This window comes from Lissotriton helveticus, chromosome 1_1 (assembly GCF_964261635.1).
Source record: "Lissotriton helveticus chromosome 1_1, aLisHel1.1, whole genome shotgun sequence".
In the NCBI taxonomy this organism is placed as follows: domain Eukaryota; kingdom Metazoa; phylum Chordata; class Amphibia; order Caudata; family Salamandridae; genus Lissotriton; species Lissotriton helveticus.
In genome coordinates, this window is record NC_136057.1 from 1,062,920,487 (window position 1) to 1,062,943,642 (window position 23,156).

A 23,156-nucleotide genomic window follows, 5' to 3' on the forward strand; every position below is an offset into this window, starting at 1 on the left:
GCAATAGGTCATGCATTTACACGAGTTTGAGCTATTGACATTGCAAATAACAATGCCTTTTATTTTTTTTTTCATTTTTAAAACATAAATAAAAGGTTTTGTCATTTACAATGCCAATAGCTTAAACTCGCAAACATGCGAGACCTATTGCATTGCAAATGCTTGTTAAATCTGAGCTGCAGAATAAAAGGACAATGGAAAGAATTTCATGACTGTATTAAGCTTCTGAAATGTAGAGCAGTATACAAATTCTGAAGAAAAATGGAAAAAGCAATAATAAAAGCAAAGAGTTCCATAAACACCGGTAAAACACTGTTTCAGTTGTTTTTATGGCACACAAATGAGAAACCACTGAAAAGCACAGTTTTTGACGTATTAAAATCACTGGGAAACACTGAAAAAACACCACCAGAATTTCCCAAAAATAGAAACTGAAAACAGGAAAGCCTAATTGTAATTCGGAATCTAAAACGCCATACAACAAGCTTTGTTGCCTCCCCACGCTTATCATTGTTTTTTGGCAATTATTTCTGAGGGAGGACCAAGCAGCAAATTTCTGTCATTCCCTCCTCCTTAAAGGAAAGTGCTCTCTTGCTACTCCTCTTTTATTTATTATGAGGAACTATCTCAGATCAATGAACAAAAAAACTGTGCTTGCGTAGTTTTGTAAGTGCACGTAGTGATGTATCTGCAGTTAGGCACGCCTGCAATATGACTCAGCTGTGTTAATTCCAACTTTTATGTATTGCTTTTCTTGCTGATGGTGCACAGCAATGTCAAATGGCATTGGCCAAACCAATAGGCAGCAAAGGCAAGTCCTATTGGCTTGATTTAGCTTGTTTTAGATGCAGTTATGCTATTGTGTGCTCTCTCCATTGATAGAAGTTGGTTATGGTGGCTCAGTGGACTAATGTATCGACTACAGGAGTGTATATTTAACTTCAAGGCCATGGGTCGACTCAGCCTGTCATCCTTTTGAGGTCAATAAAATGAGTACCATTTAGATGGTTAATAATAAACATCTGTTTTCAGACCGAGTGTCAAGATTCACTTCTGGGTGAATGTGCGTTTTACAAATATCCTGTGATCTGCTTTTCTGAGTCAATGGCAGCATATGCACTAACCCGGTAAGCTACCTTTCCAGAGGTCCTGAAGTTTATGAAATTACATTTTCTGTACAAAGAGAGAAAATAACTGTAAAGAGTACAATATTAGCTGAGACAGGCTGAAAAGACCCGATCTGAAAAGTAATGTTACAGAAATGTCTTCTATCTGACTTGCGGCTATCGATCAGTTTTGATCCACATATTGTGAGCCCAGAATTACCTTGGGGAGAGAGTCTTTCACTTCATTTCAGTGGCACTATGGCAATGAGAATGTGGCCCAACGGCTAGGGTGGTTTACCTTGGAGGGGTCAAACTGGGTTTGAATCTCGGCAGGAACGCTCAACGGGGCATATTAGCAAGAGCTTTATCTCCGCTTTAGCAGCACTTTTCGCCGCTAAAGGGGCGATTTTTCTATCGCCTTATCAGCAAGCTGTCACTAACAGACGTTAGCGCCAGCTTTTTGGCGATAGCGGCTGTTTTTCCTATTTCCTTGCATGCCAGCGATGATTATCTATAATGACATGCAAGGTAGGCATTCCCAACTAGAAGCGACTGAAAACAGTCGCTAACACTACTTCCCCCTATTACCTACCCAGGTGAAGCGATAAAAAAAGTCATGCTAAGCACGATTATCGCTAGTATTTAACACCTGCTGAAAACCTGATTTACTTGTATTCCTCAATGGGAGGTGGATTTTCTGGCTAAGTCCACCATGGCGTTAACGCGTGAATATCGCTGGCTTTCCAGCGATATTCAGGCTTTTCGCCGCTATTCCTGGATATTTTATCAAAGTGGAGATAACCGTTGCTAATAGCATGTTTTCTCCACTAAAATATCCTTGGTGTCATATTTCTATCGTCCCTGTCGTGACCATGCTGCTCTGTGTGTGGGATTATTTGGGCTCTGTTCTCTGTTTCCTGCTATATGTCTCTAAGGATGGGTCCACCTATTTATACGTGCCTGTGTTCTTGTACTGTGCTTTTTTCCATTATCTTTATGCACACCCATTTATTTTTGCTTCCATACTGTGCGTGGATCTGCCAGGTACTGGGTGCGACGCTGATGAAAAATCAGGCCTCCGGGCAGAGTACGTCACATACCGTCTCCATTCAGCCTAGTGCTATAGCTGCATATATTTGAAATATGTCCTTCTTTTGAGGAAAACTTTTAGTCTCTCAGTGGTTATTTACAGTACCTAATGTTTGGCTTTCCCTTTCCTACTGGATTGGAAGCCCTGATGATAAAGGATGAAAATTGACTGTTAGGGGTGCCATGGGCGGCTTACATTTCCTGAAGGTACACCAGATAGGGGAAATAAGGGAAAGGAGTGTGGGTGAACCTTGAGGATTTGTGAGGGTAGAGGACACCGACAAAGTGGTGTGACATATATTCATCACACCACTTTGTCCGTGTCCACTACCCTCACAGCACACTGAGCACCACAATGTGTAAATACTTGTATATATACCGAGTACTATCTCGAAAAGATGTATGCAACAGACTGCTATTCACAATAATAGCACAATAAATTGGGGGTTGATTCCGCAAAAGAAACTTGGTATTTTGGATGTGAATAACTATGTGTATCTATTATTGTTTTACACTACCTGACCATTCCTTACTGTACTGAACGACTAACCAGGGTCTGGTAGGCGTTCGGGTCCCCCCCATTGATACGCAACATACATTTCCTGAACACACAACCCTCTTGCAGCAAATCGCTGGACCCTTGCCAATTTCCAAATACTGGATAACCTCCAGTTTGGAACATGTGCGTGCAGGATGGAGTCATCGACATTGTTTTATCAGGAGATTGAGCAACAGCAGGGGGGCCGGGGGAAGGTCAGCAGACTGGGTCAGGTAGAGCTCGTTAAAAGCCTGACATGCCTCGCTCACTTCTCTGAACTTAAAAGAACGTGAAATAGGAGGGAAAGCAGCAACAAAGAAGGCAGAAGAGAGGGAGGCATCGCCCTGCAGCAGACAGCAGGTAAGTACAGAATTCGTAATGCAAATGTGAGCATATGTGGAGCACCACTACCAGCGCACTTTACGGAAATTGCACACACATGTTCAATCTAAAAGAATGTCCAAGAGGAAGATGTTGTGGACTGGCTCAGTGGTCATCTGTGAAGCTCAAAGATCGGAATCAGATTGTGAAACTCCTGATGGTCCAGTTGTGTGTAACTGCTCGAATCAATTTGTCTCCCTGTGTCATGTAAAGAAAAATGCACTAAAGCAGTAAGAAGTCATAAGCAGAATGAGTCCAAGCGGTGTGACAGTGGTTTGTGGGTTTGAGGAGAACCCCAACAGCTGAGTACATGTTAATTATCTGATGTGTAGCCTAAGTTTAATATTGCCCTTACTGTTAATGGCATGTGAAGGTACCTGTGTCGTTTACAATCTCTTGCCATGCAGCTCTAGGAAGGAGTTCAATGGTTTTCTAAACGAGGTGAGGGACGGGTGAGATCTTGAGGGTTCGGCTGAGTAATTTTCTGCTTCATTTGTCGGCTTATGTCAGGTTCTGAATGATCAACTAGTAAAGATGAATGGGGTAGTCAGTAGAAAGATTCCATGCATGTCTCAAATCGAACAGGAATTAGCGTAATTGCACCCTGGCACAGTTCGGATGGGGGTTATAAACAACCATGGGGTTGCCCAACCAAGCCCATGTGTGCATTGCTTTATGGGCAGCACTTGACCTCGTAAATATATATTTCATCTAGTGGACATTGAAACAAAATCTGTATTAATCTATCCTAATAACCATATTATTATCTGTATACTCTAACGCTGGGTTGAACCCCCAAAAGGTTTTAAACACTATAAATAAACAGATTAAAAGCCTGTCAAACCTTTGCTCTGGGTGCAGAAATTCCACCCGAAAACACACTGGTGATCTATGAGTTCCATCTGAGGTATCTGGGAATAACCTATCTGCTAAAGATGGACTTGTCGAGCTACTCTAACCACTTTGACTTGATCAGAGCTTGTTTTACTTTTCATCAACATCTCCCTTGAGACATTCATTGCTGCACTTGGTTGAGCTCCACATCTGGTGAAATAAGAAACGGTAACCAGGCAAAGAAACAATCCCAAACTGACAACACATCCTCCATCAGAAGCTTTCCACCAACTTGAACTTTCAAAAAGCTTTCAGTACCTTAATCCAGAGAGCCCTCTGGCAAGAAGGTCCAAGGTTGGTAAAAATCCACTTGATTCACATGCAGAGATTATGCCCTTGAAAAGAAAGACTAGTACTGATGTTAAGTGTACCAAGTTATCGGGACCCACAGTTTTAGGCAGACGCCTTTCAATAATTTTGTAGCTTTTCCCAAGACTCTATTTTTTTGCAGACAATTCGACAATGGGACTCACTAATGTGTTTGAAACTCTGACCGTCTACAAATGCTTCAATAGTCCTCCCGATTTATCTATATTATCGGCAGCTCCCAGTGAAATTACAGTAAAATGCTAAAGTATTACTTTGGACATGAAGTCACTTTCTACTTTCAAATGTTTTAGTATCTTCTAGTGAAACCTTACACACCAATCCTTGGATAGACCTTAAGTCTCTTAAGGGAGATTCAATTTAGCTTACTGATTTATGAGTTCTTCTTTCTGGCCTTTTTTCCCTTCTCCTCAATAATGAACATTGGGGCATTGTGAGGGTTCACTAATGCATGTTAAACCTATAGACAATCACCCATGCTTGCCAGCTAGCAATGCACTGACAGGTTTTGGTCTCACACCAGATCGCTGGACACAATAACCGAGTGATACCTGTACATTCTTATTGCATTGATAGTTGTCGCATAGTTGTGGGTTGTAACGATCGCTCCTGGATGCCTGTCTTCCTACGTAAGCCAATGATCCAAGAACCTCTGCCAGCGGAGTGGACCTGATGATCCATTGGCGTATATATATATATATATATATATATATATATATATATATATATATATATATATATATATATATATACATATATATTATATATATATATGTATATATATGTGTATGTATATATATATTCACTGAAAAAACCATAGGTTATAGACCATATATAGTTAGGAATTAGCATTTAGAAAACCTTATTTTACTCACACAAAACCATTGAAATTCCATATATAGTTAGTTGCACTAACTATATATCGCGCACCCGCAATCCACTGCTGATGATGTCACATATTACATCATTCATGACATGGTCAGTGACATCACTGATGACATCACTGATGACATCTCAAATGACATCACTGATGACATCACTGATGACATCTCAAATGACATCACTGATGACATCATGACACACCAATACCAGTTACTACATACGCACTCACTGATTCCTACGTCTACACACACATTCACTCATTCACCCATACAATCACTCATACATACAGTCACTCATTATTACAACACTATCATATGCACTCATACACCTATGCAGACAGTCACACACTGCCACTCATCCATGGAGTTACTCACACACCAAGTCAGTCCTGTAAAGAATCAATCACACTTCCATTTCTTCATCTATACAGTTAAACACAGAACACCATACTTCAGTGACATCACTGATGACATCACTAATGACATCTGAAATGACATCACTGATGACATCTCAAATGACATCACTGATGACATCATGACACACCAATACCAGTTACTACATACGCACTCACTGATTCGTACGTCTACATACACATTCACTCATTCACCCATACAATTACTCATACATACAGTCAGTTATTATTAGAACACTATCATATGCACTCATACACCTAGTCAGTCCTGTGAAGAATCAATCACACTTCGATTTCCTCATCTATAGTTAAACACAGAACACCATACTTTTCACACATATACTAACACATACTTACTCTCTTATACAATCACTGATACAAGTACACATTGATATGCACAGAGTCACACACCTCCCAGCCAGCCACACACACACTCAGTCTTCCATACATCCAGTCATTCTTCAATATGTAAAACGTATTTAAACTTTACAAAAACACACAGACACTAGATGATGTCATCAGTGATGTCATTTGAGATGTCATCAGTGATGTCATCAGTGATGTCACTGACCATGTCATGAATGATGTAATATGTGACATCATCAGCAGTGGATTGCGGGTGCGCGATATATAGTTAGTGCAACTAACTATATATGGAATTTCAATGGTTTTGTGTGAGTAAAATAAGGTTTTCTAAATGCTAATTCCTAACTATATATGGTCTATAACCTATGGTTTTTTCAGTGAATTTTCAAGGTTTTGTAAATGCTAATTCCTAACTATATATGGTCTATAACCTATGGTTTTTTCTGTGAATTTCATTGGTTTTTTAACAGCTAATATCTGTAGCTGTAAAATGTATTCTTCTTTAAATCCAAAAATATATTTTATATGTTTATGAATAATTTATTTTTTTAATATTTTTTTTTCTTCGTTCCCGCTTCGCGAATCGGGAAGCTTCCCGTTAGCTGACCTTGATGCCGCGAAATAGACCGCGAGCCGGTAAACGTTTCTTTACCGCAAGTGCCGCATTAGAAAACAACATCGTGACGCCTCCCGTCCGCATGACGTTTCACGTTGTCGCGTGATACGTCATATGACGTGCTACGTTAGCGAACTGGTACGCGAAGCGAGTCGCAAAGCGCAGGTTTCTGGAAGCAAACCGGGAGGCCCTGCAAAGCGCTTAACGTAAACACAGCAAGTCATGTGACTTGGTAATAACACTTTTCATTGGTTCATTTCACTTTTGGTTTCCTAATGATGTAAGACTAGGTCATATAATCTAAAATGAACACTTTTGATTGGTTGAGAACTCTTGTTTTTCCCAAATGATGAAAATCCCTCCTTCTTTCCTCACTCTGACTTTCATCATTGTGAGAGAAAGACCCTTTGTGATCACTGAGCAATGGCTTCTTTAGTAGCTTCAGCTGGTGCTTCCCCACCACCTCCACCACATCCAAGGAAGAGTGGACCACCTGCTCAAGTTATAATTCAACAAGAAGAGGAAGAAGAGGAACAGGACGACGAGCACGAAGAGAGGCAGTTTTTGCCTGAGCAGCCCAGGACGTCTCACCGGAAAGAAAACTTCATTTGGCAATTTTTTAAAATTCCCAAAGGTCAGAAAAAAGTAAATGCAAGATACGTAACTTGCCTTATATGTCAAGATAGACTGTCCAGAGGAACCGAGAAAAAATACAGTTTCGGAAACTACACAATGCATCGCCATATGACTAGGTGGCATCCTAACAACTACAGTGCTGCACAGTTTCGGAACGACCTAGATAATCTCCCTATTATGGCCAGAAGATCTGTTGTACCGGAAGTAACGGGACCAGAGGGCAGGGAGATGGTGCCAAATATACAAATGAAATTTGGTGAAGTAAAACACATCTGCGTATTTTGCGATGGATTCATTTCCTACGGAGAAAGAAGCATCACTCTGATCAACAGAGCTATTAACTATCATATGCAAGTCGGTACGAAACGCCCAAAATAATAAATACTTCTTTTTTTGTTTTGTTGCTCCTGTTGAGCCCTTTACAATGAATCGTTTTCATTGCCCCCTCCAAGAAAAACCCAAAAAAATATAAAACTGTTCAGAAAAATTCAAAAAAAGTAAAAAAATGTTCCGAAAAATAATAAAAAAAATATAAAACAACAAAAACAATTAAAAAAAAAGTTCTTTTCAGAACTACCTCCCCGTTATTAAAAAATTGGTACAATATTTGGAACTGTGCCAACCTCTATTTCTCTTAGTTCGCTTCCCAGTTCGCTCGCCGGTACGCGAACTGGAAGCGAACCAAAAACAGTAAGTATAAGGGAAGGAAACAGACACTTATGTTAAAAGAAAGACAGCTATAGGGGAGTAAACTAGAGATACTATTACCCGTAATCCACTGCTGATGATGTCACATATTACATCATTCATGACATGCTCAGTGACATCATCAGCAGAGGATTGCGGGTTTTTTGGCAACGTGCCTTATCCACGGTTTAATAACGCTGCCTTTTGCTTTATATAAGTTTTCAAATTGTATGAAATATATACCAATAGGTCGTTATGAACCTTTAGGTAGTGCTTTTCTTCATGAGGTCTGGTCGCTTCCATACACATACAGATGTTTCAAAGATGATCAAGAAGTTTATCTGAATGGAGAGGAATGCACTGAGACGCCAGATCATTCACTAATGTGTAGGCACATACAGTTACACGGTTCATGCAACAAACACCGACCAAATATGGCTTGCGTGTTGCAAGGCACGCCAGTTCCTGCTATCATCCCCACGTTCAAGTTGTTGGAAAATGGTAGTTATTTGATGCTCAATAATGAAGATTGTTCTGAGTTAATTAAAAGTATTCCTTTTATCGTAACAGTAAGTGAACGGGTTATTTGCTGCAGAAATGTTCTATTTCCTCCCACACATGAACATAGGGAGTTTTCAATCTGGCCACAAATACCAACCTTGGGACAGATTTCAACGGCATGGCAAGAATAAGAGCTCTTTTGTCTCAGAGAGAGGTGGCCTTGAGTTCGGCCCGTGAAACTTTCGTGCTTCACATAGCGAACACCCGTACAGAGGTGCAGACCCTTTTCAATTCAGATTTGCCTTTCAATTTCAGCAAGATGGTTCCGACTATCTTTAACGCATCCTCCACAAAGGCCCTGGCGCACTTTTTTAAAGTTGTTACCAGTGGTCTCGTGACTTCATTTGAGAAAATCTTTGGAGTCATCCCTGCTTCCTTTCATTCTATTTTCTCCACTCTGCTTCGTGGATTGGCATTTTTACTTGCATTACCAGCGGACGCTCTTGTGCTTTTTTACATTTTTAAATATGGATGTCCCTCCTATGCAACCTCCCACCCTGCAGCTGCTGACACTGTTCCGCAATCGCATGCTAGAATATTATGGCACAATGCCGTTGGCGATATTAAGCACGGCATATGGATTATCTTTTCGATTCTCCTACTTCACCTGTGTCCAGCCTGTATTTCACTGCCTGACCTGTGATTTCGATTGGGCCATTGATTTGTGTCTCTGCGGACCGGTTTCTCCTGACGTCGACTTTAATCAGCTGATGACTCCTATCATTACTCACGAGTTGGTTTGTCCTGGCGAAAGGATTATGGCTGTGGCATTGATGCATGGACTACTTGGTCCCTGAAATTTACTGGCGGCAGCACAGTCTTTCTTGGAACAGAGCTTTCTTGAAAACCCACCGAGCTGTCCTCTGATGGTGATAGAGGATCCGGTGCTGGGAGAGCACGTATGTTCTTTTCCGCTTTTAAATTGGATGGCTGAACTGTTTTCGGATGAAGACGGTGACTTCCTATTGGAGGCTGTTACAGCTTATTTTGCATACACAGTTATGTCATAGACCTTTTTCATGTTTGATATGCTGAGTACTAGCATTTCATTGACAATTCATTGACTTATTTGTCAAGTTTTTATTATTTACCTTGCCTATTGGCTTAAGACTCGATAAAGTACTTGGCTGTTTTATTTTTCTTTAGCATTAAATTTTCCTAGTTTTTAATGCTTTACCTTGCGGACCGTCCACATATAAACTTGCAATCTGCTCTCATGAGATGGCACTTCTATTATCTTATTCAGTTCGTTTCCGGATCATGGGGAGGTGTCATCTAGGTCCTGGATATCTTTACACCGTGTTAAGTTAGCATGGGCTCATTACCGGTTTAAACGCCATTTTTCCTTTTTTGCAACTTCTGCACACGACACTTAGTTGTTGCTTTAGCTTTCCACCTAGTAGTTCATCGTGGTTTACATGAGAATAATATGTTATTGCTCTACTATCTGCTTTGCTTGTTAAACTATATCTGTACAGCGAGTGCTAAAGTTTCAAGAACAACACGATACAGAATTGTTATGAGGTCTGATCTCCACGACTTCATACTCATAACATAAGTGCAACTTCTGCCAATTCTGGGCATGAGGCGGGTTTTATATTGCTTTGCCGAACACACATACACAACAGTTGATGCGGTTCACATGAAGAGAGAGCTGGTGTATGCTGATGTGATTCCTTCAAATCTAAGACACTAAAGTATGGGCACGCCCTAAACCAACACAAAGAGACCATCTTAGCAAATAATATAATATGTGTATTAGGGAGGGTGAGATATAAGCAGCCGCGGGCCGTGGAGGGAGTTACGGTGAGGCAGGGAGGCGGGGAGGGGGAGAAGCAGGGTGGAGCCCTCTCTACCTTGCCCCTCCCCCTCCCCGCCTCCCTGCCCCACCGTAACTCCCTCCACGGCCCGCGGCTGCTTATAAGTGTTGCTAACTCTTATTCATTTACAGCATGTTAACATACTGTCACCATTCGCTTTTTATGTACTAGTAACTATGCTGGTAATTTTGCTACTGATAATATGTGTACTTGTATTCTCCACCCTGCTTCTCCCCCTCCCCGCCTCCCTGCCTCACCGTAACTCCCTCCACGGCCCGCGGCTGCTTATAAGTGTTGCTAACTCTTATTCATTTACAGCATGTTAACATACTATCACCATTCGCTTTTTATGTACTAGTAACTATGCTGGTAATTTTGCTACTGATAATATGTGTACTTGTATTATCTAAGATACTACGCCTGAGAAGACGGCATTAGTAAATAAACATTTCAAATACACATGTGTTCTTCTTAACTCCATGTTCTGGTTTCTAAGAAATATATAACGACCGACTGTTCATGAGTTCCACGTATCCTGAGGTACTATAAGTTCATATTCTGGATTGTCTAAACATTGAGAGTTTGTTATATCCAATGTGACACTGTACCTAGCTTGCTAAGGAGTTTTTGATTACTAACGTGAGTTTTGGGACACCCTAATTCGCCGAGGTTCCAATCCTCTGTCCACAGTTCTGTGTGAGAACAGAAACCCTGCGACAGGGGCACCCCCGACCCTTGCTGGAGCTTCATCACACTTGCGATACAACTCCAGCAATGCGCCACCTTTACGGCACAGATACATCACGCATCTGTGCTGTTTTTGCCCCATGATGCGCCGCATTGTAAATGCAGCACACCATAGGTGACGGAACAGCGGCACAGAATGACTAACACATCCCTGGTGATGCGCCAGTCATCATAAATGTATCCCTATGCTTCTTATCTTGTTAGAGATGAACCGCCATATGTATCATCAAAGTTTTTTGCATTTCCTAAATAGCGAACTTTAAGGAATAAATAGCGATTCTTTACCATTCCTAGTTTGCGATTAGCTATTTGCTAATTACAAATTACCCATTCATTTCCTTCATTTCCATAGGGCGGTTGGACTCACTTTTAGCTCGAACGGCTGATTGGATTTCCACGAAACTTGGCAAAATTGTAGGGACTGGTAGCCCGATGTGCCTTTGCTATGTCTCAAGATATATGCTCCAGTGGTTTTTACGAAAATTAACTTTGAAAAATATATATTGGGCTACATTGGCCTATATATATGTTGGAGCCCAAATGTAGCCCAATGTAGCCCAATGAAGCCCAATGTAGCCCAATGTAGCCCAAAGATGGCCGCCAGACACACAAAAAAACAAATGTAGCCCAAATATCAGCCAGATGTAGCCCAACTATAGCCCAGTGACAGAATGACCAATCAGCTTCGCAAACCTCCGTTACGCGAAGCGGAGCGCTGTTACAGATATATATCTTTTTTTGAACGTTAATTTCTCAAAATCCACTGGAGCACATATATTGAGACCTAGCAAAGGCACATCGGGCTACCAGTCCCTAATATTTTGCCAAGTTTCGTGCAAATCCATTCAGCCGTTCGATTATTATTATTATTATTTTTTTTTGCCCCGCGGGGCCCTTTTAAAACCTCCAATTCAAACCTAGGGGGTCAGCGAGGATCTACTATGCCCCCTTATAGTTATTTCCCCCTTTGTTTTGACCTCCTCTTGTCTCTCGATCCTACCGAGAGACATGATGGCGGCCGCTACGGACTTTTTGGAATGTTGACAGACGCCGGAGAACCAATCAGCTTCGCTTCACAAAGCTCCGTTGCGCGAAAAGTACGCGTCCTGGGACGCTGCCAGGTCCGCTGTTACAGATATATATCTTTTTTTAAACGTTAATTTCTCAAAATCCACTGGAGCACATATATTGAGACCTACAAAAGGCACATCGGGCTACCAGTCCCTACAATTTTGCCAAGTTTCGTGCAAATCCATTCAGCCGTTCGGGCTAAAAGTGAGGCCAACCGCCCTATGGAAAACTCAATGTTAAAAACACGTTTTGGGACCCCCCTTTTTTCTCGGCCCCCCCTTGACGAACCCCCCCCAAATTTTCAAGGGCTGCTCAGAAACAAAATGTGCCATTTTCCTGAAAATTTCAGCCAATTCCGTCCACAAACGCCAAAGTTATTAGACATAGAATTTTAAAAAAATCCCATAGAGAAAAAATCCTAACTATATATACCTACTGGCGACCGCCAGTAGGTAATGTGTGTATATATATGTGTACGTACATATATATATATATATATATATAAATATATATATATATATTTATATATATATATATATATATATTCCAGCAAAAGTCTCCACTTTACCGGGGGCCACCGACTCTGCAGGGCGAGCTCTCGTGTGCCAGGAATGGAGAATCCTGGTTACATCAACAGGAGAAGGAAAAAGAGCCCACAGCTGCGGCCTTGTAGAAAGCTGACTTCTTTATTGTGTCAACAAATCTTGGCAGCATACAACTCATATATACCCCAACGCGTTTCGGCGCCCAGCGCCTTGTTCACAGGTGAGTTGAGTATCAGTCAATAAAGTCCCAGTGGTCACGTTGCCTATCTTTGCAACCACAGTTCCCATAATGCACCAATATGCAAATTACACAGCCTGGCTCGACCTCGTAGCAATACAGCATGAATGGCGTTCCAATGAAGTCAAAGTCAGTTTTTCATCTTGTGCTGTGCATTACGGGTAAGTTCATTCTAAAGCACAGTGCACTTTGCTGCCAAGATGTAAATAGTGCTTAATAACGGAGCACGCAGACTGCTAGAAAGACGTAACAAACATCCTTCACTCCCTTTCTCTCCAAGCGCACAAGTAGTCTTGGCAATCCGTTGACTGTAGCGCTTGGAAAGCGTGTCATGCCCCCTCCATTTAATTCCAGCAAAAGTCTCCACTTTACCGGGGGCCACCGACTCTGCAGGGCGAGCTCTCGTGTGCCAGGAATGGAGAATCCTGGTTACATCAACAGGAGAAGGAAAAAGAGCCCACAGCTGCGGCCTCGTAGAAAGCTGACTTCTCTATTGTGTCAACAAATCTTGGCAGCATACAACTCATATATACCCCAACGCGTTTCGGCGCCCAGCGCCTTGTTCACAGGTGAGTTGAGTATCAGTCAATAAAGTCCCAGTGGTCACGTTGCCTATCTTTGCAACCACAGTTCCCATAATGCACCAATATGCAAATTACACAGCCTGGCTCGACCTCGTAGCAATACAGCATGAATGGCGTTCCAATGAAGTCAAAGTCAGTTTTTCATCTTGTGCTGTGCATTACGGGTAAGTTCATTCTAAAGCACAGTGCACTTTGCTGCCAAGATGTAAATAGTGCTTAATAACGGAGCACGCAGACTGCTAGAAAGACGTAACAAACATCCTTCACTCCCTTTCTCTCCAAGCGCACAAGTAGTCTTGGCAATCCGTTGACTGTAGCGCTTGGAAAGCGTGTCATGCCCCCTCCATTTAATTCCAGCAAAAGTCTCCACTTTACCGGGGGCCACCGACTCTGCAGGGCGAGCTCTCGTGTGCCAGGAATGGAGAATCCTGGTTACATCAACAGGAGAAGGAAAAAGAGCCCACAGCTGCGGCCTCGTAGAAAGCTGACTTCTTTATTGTGTCAACAAATCTTGGCAGCATACAACTCATATATACCCCAACGCGTTTCGGCGCCCAGCGCCTTGTTCACAGGTGAGTTGAGTATCAGTCAATAAAGTCCCAGTGGTCACGTTGCCTATCTTTGCAACCACAGTTCCCATAATGCACCAATATGCAAATTACACAGCCTGGCTCGACCTCGTAGCAATACAGCATGAATGGCGTTCCAATGAAGTCAAAGTCAGTTTTTCATCTTGTGCTGTGCATTACGGGTAAGTTCATTCTAAAGCACAGTGCACTTTGCTGCCAAGATGTAAATAGTGCTTAATAACGGAGCACGCAGACTGCTAGAAAGACGTAACAAACATCCTTCACTCCCTTTCTCTCCAAGCGCACAAGTAGTCTTGGCAATCCGTTGACTGTAGCGCTTGGAAAGCGTGTCATGCCCCCTCCATTTAATTCCAGCAAAAGTCTCCACTTTACCGGGGGCCACCGACTCTGCAGGGCGAGCTCTCGTGTGCCAGGAATGGAGAATCCTGGTTACATCAACAGGAGAAGGAAAAAGAGCCCACAGCTGCGGCCTCGTAGAAAGCTGACTTCTTTATCTGACTGATACTCAATTTACCTGTGAACAAGGCGCTGGGCATGACACGCTTTCCAAGCGCTACAGTCAACGGATTGCCAAGACTACTTGTGCGCTTGGAGAGAAAGGGAGTGAAGGATGTTTGTTACGTCTTTCTAGCAGTCTGCGTGCTCCGTTATTAAGCACTATTTACATCTTGGCAGCAAAGTGCACTGTGCTTTAGAATGAACTTACCCGTAATGCACAGCACAAGATGAAAAACTGACTTTGACTTCATTGGAACGCCATTCATGCTGTATTGCTACGAGGTCGAGCCAGGCTGTGTAATTTGCATATTGGTGCATTATGGGAACTGTGGTTGCAAAGATAGGCAACGTGACCACTGGGACTTTATTGACTGATACTCAACTCACCTGTGAACAAGGCGCTGGGCGCCGAAACGCGTTGGGGTATATATGAGTTGTATGCTGCCAAGATTTGTTGACACAATAAAGAAGTCAGCTTTCTACGAGGCCGCAGCTGTGGGCTCTTTTTCCTTCTCCTGTTGATGTAACCAGGATTCTCCATTCCTGGCACACGAGAGCTCGCCCTGCAGAGTCGGTGGCCCCCGGTAAAGTGGAGACTTTTGCTGGAATTAAATGGAGGGGGCATGACACGCTTTCCAAGCGCTACAGTCAACGGATTGCCAAGACTACTTGTGCGCTTGGAGAGAAAGGGAGTGAAGGATGTTTGTTACGTCTTTCTAGCAGTCTGCGTGCTCCGTTATTAAGCACTATTTACATCTTGGCAGCAAAGTGCACTGTGCTTTAGAATGAACTTACCCGTAATGCACAGCACAAGATGAAAAACTGACTTTGACTTCATTGGAACGCCATTCATGCTGTATTGCTACGAGGTCGAGCCAGGCTGTGTAATTTGCATATTGGTGCATTATGGGAACTGTGGTTGCAAAGATAGGCAACGTGACCACTGGGACTTTATTGACTGATACTCAACTCACCTGTGAACAAGGCGCTGGGCGCCGAAACGCGTTGGGGTATATATGAGTTGTATGCTGCCAAGATTTGTTGACACAATAAAGAAGTCAGCTTTCTACGAGGCCGCAGCTGTGGGCTCTTTTTCCTTCTCCATATATATATATATATATATATATATATATATATATATATATATAATTTTATTTTATTTTTACCCCAGCAGGACTTTGTGTATCTCAACAGTGGCATGGACTAGATCTTCTTATGGCATCTGTTACTTTCCTATAGTGATGGTTCCTGAACAGCTGCAGTATTAGTTTAAAGGTAGTTCTTCCAACATAACAAGAGGACGGACATGATAACACAGTGGACCATCCTGCACGGCAGTTGTGAGACTTTGAATCACATTAGCAGTCAAAAGCTTTTCCTGTTATGAGTGGCCATAGGACTTACAACCTGCCCTGTCTGCGGTTCAAACTGATATTACTGACATATTTTATTATCTTCCTAGGATGAAAGCTTCACTTTGCACCGGCATCGTATTCCTCCTGCTTGTATGTATGACAGTGCCCATTACAAGAGGTATGTTTAACTTCGTAGAATTTTGTTTGTACAAATCGTGTCCACAAGAAAAATAAGAAGTAGTACACAGATATTATCCACAAATATTGGGCTTCTAGGTTTGTGCTTGTAACGGAATGTCGGAGAGGACATGTAATGTAAGTAGCATTTGGAGACTAAATATATGGGACAAAGTTTACAATGGAGCATGGGGAGGGAATTTAGCTATTACATGTTAGAGGAACACTGTATGATGCTTGTGTTATGCATAAGAAGAGATATATGGTCTCTATGCACACTTTTATTTTTCTTGATTGTTAAATATTGTCATATTTTGATTTATAAGCATCATGCATGCATGTGAAAGATAGTGTTTGATAAACAGCTTTAGGGTATTCGGCTGTACTCGTGGTCAGCGGTTCCTCTGGTTGTTTGAAGTTTGGTGGGATAGTGGGTACTCATTAATACTACCCAGGGCTTTATCCTACTACTTGGTGTGGTTTGTATAGTTCAACAGGTCAGGGAATCCAGCACTCCGCCTGTAGGAAGATTAGCTGTTCCAATAATTTGTGACGCAATATGAGGTTTAGAAGCGTTCCATTTTATTCTTGTGCTCTTGGGTTAATTAAAGAAATACCCTACAAGTTTTGCTATGCTGCATCAGTCATAGAGCTTTTTCAAGGCTTCAAGAAGGTTACTCTGGGACTTGTATTCAGCTGCACTTTTTGTCACAGCAATACATAAGGGTTGTCACGTAATGTCATATAAGTTGAGGAAGGTGGTGGCTGAAGGAAAGGATTACGCAAAAATTCAGTTGTGAATCCTCACTCTCCCAGTTAAAATATTTAGCAGAGCTTAACCACAGAAGAGTTTAAAGTTGATATACTGGTATGCATGGCTCTGGTAGAGAGCTGTTGTAAGTATGTTGCAGGCGATTTCTTATGATAAAGATGATCAAACTGACTCTCACAAGATTCTAAGAATGAGTCAGGGCCATCAGCGTTCTGGAATAGGTGCATGTAACATAGAGATGTGAAGATCATAGAGTAACAATAGTATAAACAATATACAACAAGAGCCACTTTCATTTAAGACCATTTCTGAATCTAATAACTCACTGCTATGACTTAGCAACAGTTGATAACAAAACTCTTTACCTGTGGGTACTACATCATAAAGGCCTTCACAGCCATGCTGAAAGGGCCCTCAAAAAGCCTGTCAGAGCAGCTCTTCTACCTGCTCTCTGTTTTGAGCGGCAGAAAGGTATCGCCAAGGATGTCAGGTAAGGTATTTTTTTTTTATACATTCGGGACAGGGATACATGACAGAGGTTATGTTATGTATGGCTCACCCATTATTATTCTGCCACTGTGTAGCAGTTGAAAGCAGGGGTAGATGATTTTACTCTTGTCTATTTGATTTCACTCAGAACCCCTCGGTGAATCACATCTATGTAATTCGCTATAATGCATCTATAAGTTTATGGGGCAGATTTACAAACCCCATGCAACACTTTTGCACTGTTGTTGCGTCACTTTTATGACGCAGCAGCAGCGTAGAAAATGCGGCCAATTTACAACGTGACGCATCTAGGGAGATGCGTCACGTTGTAAAGCCCTGCGACACATTATACCTGCATCAGGTATAATGTATGCAGGGTGAGCGTTCTCACACAGGAAAGCCTTGTAAAAGTGAAGTAGTGAAATCTACAAGATTTCACTGCGTCACTTCTAGGATGTCACTGCGTCAAAACCTTACGCCTGCTTGAAGCAGGCGTAAGGAGTGACGCAATGTAGTGGGACTAGGCCTCAAAATGCATTGCTGGAGGTGCGTCGAGCATGTGACACGATTCAAGCAACGTGTGACTTTTGCCCCACTGTCTGTCAATCCTCAGGGCCGGACTGGCTACCGGGCAGTTGTGTGTGCTGCCGAGCTGGGGGCTAAGTTCGTTGATAAGGACCTGCGTGTGAAAAACGAAATTCGTTTTGCGTTTTTTATTTCAATGCGCACGCAGGTCCCCATCAACGAAAACAGCCAACACCACAGAGAAAATAGCCCCCAGCTCGGCAGCACACACAACTGCCCGGTAGCCAGTCCGGCCCTGTCAATCCTTGTGCCATGGTGCGCCGTATTGTAAATACAGAGCATCCATGGTGGTGCAAGGGTTTCTCAAGGTGACGCTGGGAAAGTGATGCATCTCTACAGATGCGTCACTTTCTTGTAAATTTGCCCCTAAATGCTTTAGACTAAGGCCTCCATCCATGCTCAAATGGGATTTGCACACAGCTACGGATTCCGAATTGTGTGGGAAATACTGCAAAAATATCTCAGAAAGTGGAAAAACATGGGAAAAGCAAATACCCGCCCTTCATGTTAGCCTGAGTCAAGACACATGAATTCATGGGCAAAGATGTACTAAAGTTTAGTGCAAATGCATGTGCGACACACTCAGAGCAAACAATAGCACCAAGGACCTTTCACGTACAAAAGGAACCTTTGCAAGTCAAGCACCTAATATTGTAATGTTGAGTGGCACCAAGCTCCTCATAATTAAGGTTCCCGGTTTTCCATTTAAACTGATTTTCACATATAAATACAGATGGAAAACTATATTTACTTTGGCTGTATTTACAATACTGACAGATTGTGCAGCGCAACTTTGCTCCAGCCCATGGTTACCTCGCCACACCGCCACTCCAAATCTATACCATTACGGGCCATTTAAGACGAGCTACTCGTAATGCACGTCAGCAGGTGTTACACGTTAAGGAGGTAGGGGTTGCTTCAAGAAGTGTGAGTTCTTGACGTTTAAAGCATCCTAGAATGCCTAATAGCCGAGAACGAGGTGTTATTATGTCCATTAACAGTCCGGCTCACTGTTAGATAGCTGCAAGCCCCATCTGTTGGGATCTGCCTGGGGTCAGCGTTAATAAGGTAGACTACAGAATGCCAATAAGTGGCAGCAAGGCAGAGACCAGTTAGCAGGTAGCGATGTGCTCAGTGGCAGATTCCAGGCATTCAGAAATTTACAAACAAGCACTGGTAAATGCATTAGATTTTGCCTGAGATTAATAATAAGCTTGTTTTTGTTGTAAATTGTAGCTTGCTGAGTAGTTGTACAATATAAGTTACAGGAACTCTGATAAAGTGTTATGACTTGTTTATGTACAAAAAGGCAATATATTGTGCTTTTATTCGTTGTATACTGCGGGTTAATAATAGCAACATTTTGAAAAATGAAACGAAAGAGGAAAATAATAGAATTAATTGATGTAGTAGCAATATTTTGTGTTTAACACCTTCAATGCTACAGGGTATTTTTCTGCTGCGCTGGCCCCTCTATTTTCCCATTGTTCAAGACAAGGTCAGCTCGTCATAAGCACAGCTCCAGTGGTACTGCATGACGAGCTGACCTCGTCATTAGCATAGAAGGGGTTAAAGGAGTTCTGCCACTGCACGTGCTGCACTAATCAAATCATGCCCTTAGTGCCTGCAAGATAACCACATTTTGACTGGCTGTTTAGTAGTAAAATGTAGCAATATTTGGTGTTTAGAAGAGTTAGGACAACTTTTGGGCCCAGTTCCACTGTATCTGCTGCACCATTCAAATCATGACCATGTTGTCTGCAAGCCTTTGGCACTTGTGAGTGCCTGTTTAGTAGTAATATGTACAATAGATCTTGTATATTAACTTTATATTTAGCATGCAATATTTATTACAACATTTAGAATTGGATCAAATTGACCAAATAGATTAAGTTGGTAAAATCCATTTGATAATGCCTACAAAGTGCAAAGAAACGTACTGAATAGGAAATGTCACCAACCTTCTAAGGTTAAAGCATCTGCTTTATACAACTAAGTAATAAAAATAAAGCATTCCAGCATACTGTTAGAGTCTGTATGCATTTTCTATTGGAAGAGATCTTATCTTGACAGTGAATGGGGCTTAGACAGTGTGAACAGATTTAGAAGAAGCATTTTTAATGCGTGCAGCCAGGGAAAGTTAACAAAGAATAGTTCCACACCAAAAGCACATGAACACAATAATTCGGCTATGGGAAGAGCCCCCTTTTACGATATATTAAATACAAGAGATGTCGCAAGCACAGTGCAAGCGTAGTGCAGGCAAAATCTAATGAACATACCAGCAGTGTTGAAACATGTTAGTGTTTAAAGAGAACATAAAATTCTCCTTTTTAAAACTGTTTGATTGTTAAATGCCAGCTGCTTTTGTGTAATCAGCTTTCTCCAGCACAATATGTGGGTCGCAATCTCTTCCCTTTTTTGCTGTTGCCGCTGTTAAAGTAATTTGCCATTTGCTTTCATGGCTTCATCAGTCCTCTTCTGATTTCCTCAATAATGTTGCGCTTGCTCTTTGCATCACGAAGGGTTAGAACAGGTTGGAGGTAACTGAAAATGTAATGCAGTGCATGGTTGATGCCTTTACAATAAAAAATATTTCAAACATAGTCTGCATCCATCATGATCCCCTCTTAGAACGTACTGCCTAGTTTTACCTGCATATCTGTACAATAAATGCACAATTTTTCTTTAGAATAGAACGTTCTGTCTTTCATGTTTTTTATTTTGCGGTGTGAATTTTTGTCTGTGCAGACTTTAAAATCTCCCCCTAGCCCCTCTCTCACATGTATTTCATTTGTTTCATAGCGCCTGTCTTACCATCGTAGTGTTGGAGAACTTCACATCACACATGCATACAGAGACAATGAATTATACATGTGTAAATCAGTGTATAGAAATGTTATATATACGACGAAGTGTGTAGGTGCAGGATTCACATGCTATCCATACTTCTAGGCGTTTTTTAAGAGTGCTTGGTCTGGGAAACATAAATTCAGGATTCAGAAGTTAACACAGTAGATAGTAATAACATTTTATTTCTACCCAAACAAACCCTTTGAAGCAAAATTGAGATAGTCAAAGAATGACAAAAATCACAGATGAATGCATTGTGCTCACTTAATTTGATGGCATATCTAAAAGTATAAAAAACAAGTGCAAGTGATGCATTGACTATTTAAATAAAAGTTAAAACATAATAGCTGCAGCATCTTCTATTGCTTGCAACAACAATTAATGCGGATCAATACAGATAAAATGCCCCCCCAAAATATGGGTAAATACAGAAATGGTAAAAATAAATCCCATAAAACCGGGAGTCCTACTCATAATCTATGCAGTGACGTGTAATAGTGCAGAAGCAGCGTAAACAACTCCATAATTTTCTGTAAATAAAGATCTACTAAAGTAACCCAAAATTACATGGTCGGACTTTACATAGAATCCTAGAATCAAATGAAAAGAGGCACACACAGTGGGCAAGAGGAACATCACATATTTCCATGTGTAACATAAGCTGTGTACACAGCTTCCACTTGCAAATGCATTTGTGAGCAGAGATTTGTACTGAAGGGTGTGCCCTGAGTACAAAACTCACAAAAGTCATCTCTCACTAACCTTTCTGGCGTACCGCAATGCAAAATTATTTTTAACCTTGCACAAACAGCATTTTAGCATAGCAGAAGACAGCATTGATACACCGCACTTGTAAATATGGTGCCGCACTCTTTCTTCCTCTTGCACAACGCATTACTGTAGATTTGCATGAAGCATTTCACTGCACCTTTTTTGTAAATCTCGGATTTAATCGGAGAGAGTATGTGCTGTTGTCATCCATGACTGCAGCAGGTATCATTCTTTAGAAGTTTTGTAACTTAAAATGCTGGCTATTTTGCAGAACAGTTATTTTACGTCAGGTGCAAGCTCTGTAATGACTATATGTGTATCTACATTTGTTAATCTTAAACATTTTGTTTTTCCAGGTGATGAAGAGCCAAAACAACATACGTCATTGCTCCATCTACTGAGTAAGTAAGAAGGCCTCCATTACTCACCCCCCATGAAGCACAGATCTAATTTTAGCTTCTAAAAGTCACTTGCACACAAAAAAACAGCATGCACCAAAATGTCCCCCCACTCTTTGAAAATGACTAGTGCCCGATGTATCAAAGGGTTTTTACCCATTTTGTGTCTATGGGAAAATATTTTATTAGATATGTCCCTTTAAGTAGCAGCGGACACCATAAACAAAGGGTGGTGGGCGGGAGGGGTCGCGTGGGAGGCGTCGCGCATGGGAGTGCCACATAAAAAAAAAATACAAAACGTACCTTTGGCTGCCGTGGCTGTCCGCCTCCAACATCATGTTCATCACCTCTCCTCTTCCTGGGTCCCAACAGCCCCTGGGACCCAAACTCCCTGCCAATCCCCGTGCTGCAGAGCAGCGCAGGGATTGATCTGAGCAGGCAGGGAAGATGTCCTGCTCAGACCAGGGAGTCTGTGGGGTGTTTCCAGCCCGGCTGCTAAATGCAGCTGGGCTGGAGAAGCCCTAAGTGTGCATTTGTGTTTTGGTTGGCCTGAGACTACTGGGCAAAACACATATGCGCACTTAGGGAGTGGAGTGCATGTAGCACTTAACCTCTCTCCTCCCATGCCTAAGCCCCGCCCCTCTCAAAACCGCTGGCAGAGCCGGCAAATGTGAAAAAAAATTATACAAGAGCATTGTTTTATTTTACATTTGCTGGCTCTGAGCCAGGAAGTGGGGAGACACTCTTCTGCCATTGCAGAGGAACTGCCACTGCTTATAAGTGAACTAAAGTTGGGTGATCAAAAGGACTCACTGTCTGTCAACACTCCAAACCAAAAAGGTGTTGGCGGAACCGAGGCACAAGAAAACAGAAAATAGAAAAAGAAATGTGAAAAACAAGAAAAGGGGGCAGGGTAGAAACACCCTGACCCCCTAGGCCTGCTTAGTGGGTCCCACAAGGACCCCCAAGGACAACATTTAAAAAAAATGTTTTTAAGATCACGGGATGCGCAAAGGGTACGCATACCCTCCCGATCCCCCTCAAAATAAATTACACCGCTCTGCAACGCAGCCCCCTGGCGCATACTGGAGGTTCCTGGTGGGCTAGTTGGCCCCCAGGGACCCCGAGTATTCAAGGGGAATTAGTTCCCCCTCTGGAAACGCGCCAG

General features: G+C 42.1%; 1 protein-coding gene across 1 annotated transcript in view; it reads left to right on the forward strand.

The window, feature by feature from the left end:
* Positions 1–3,022: 3,022 nt before the first annotated feature.
* LOC144772100 (uncharacterized) overlaps positions 3,023–23,156 on the forward strand; it is a 123,550-nt gene continuing 103,416 nt past the window's right edge. Inside the window, exons 1-3 of the mRNA XM_078656280.1 lie at positions 3,023–3,093; positions 16,051–16,121; positions 21,947–21,991. Coding sequence (XP_078512406.1) covers positions 16,052–16,121; positions 21,947–21,991 — 115 coding nt within the window. The 5' untranslated portion in view covers positions 3,023–3,093; position 16,051. The remainder of the gene's footprint in view (positions 3,094–16,050; positions 16,122–21,946; positions 21,992–23,156) is intronic.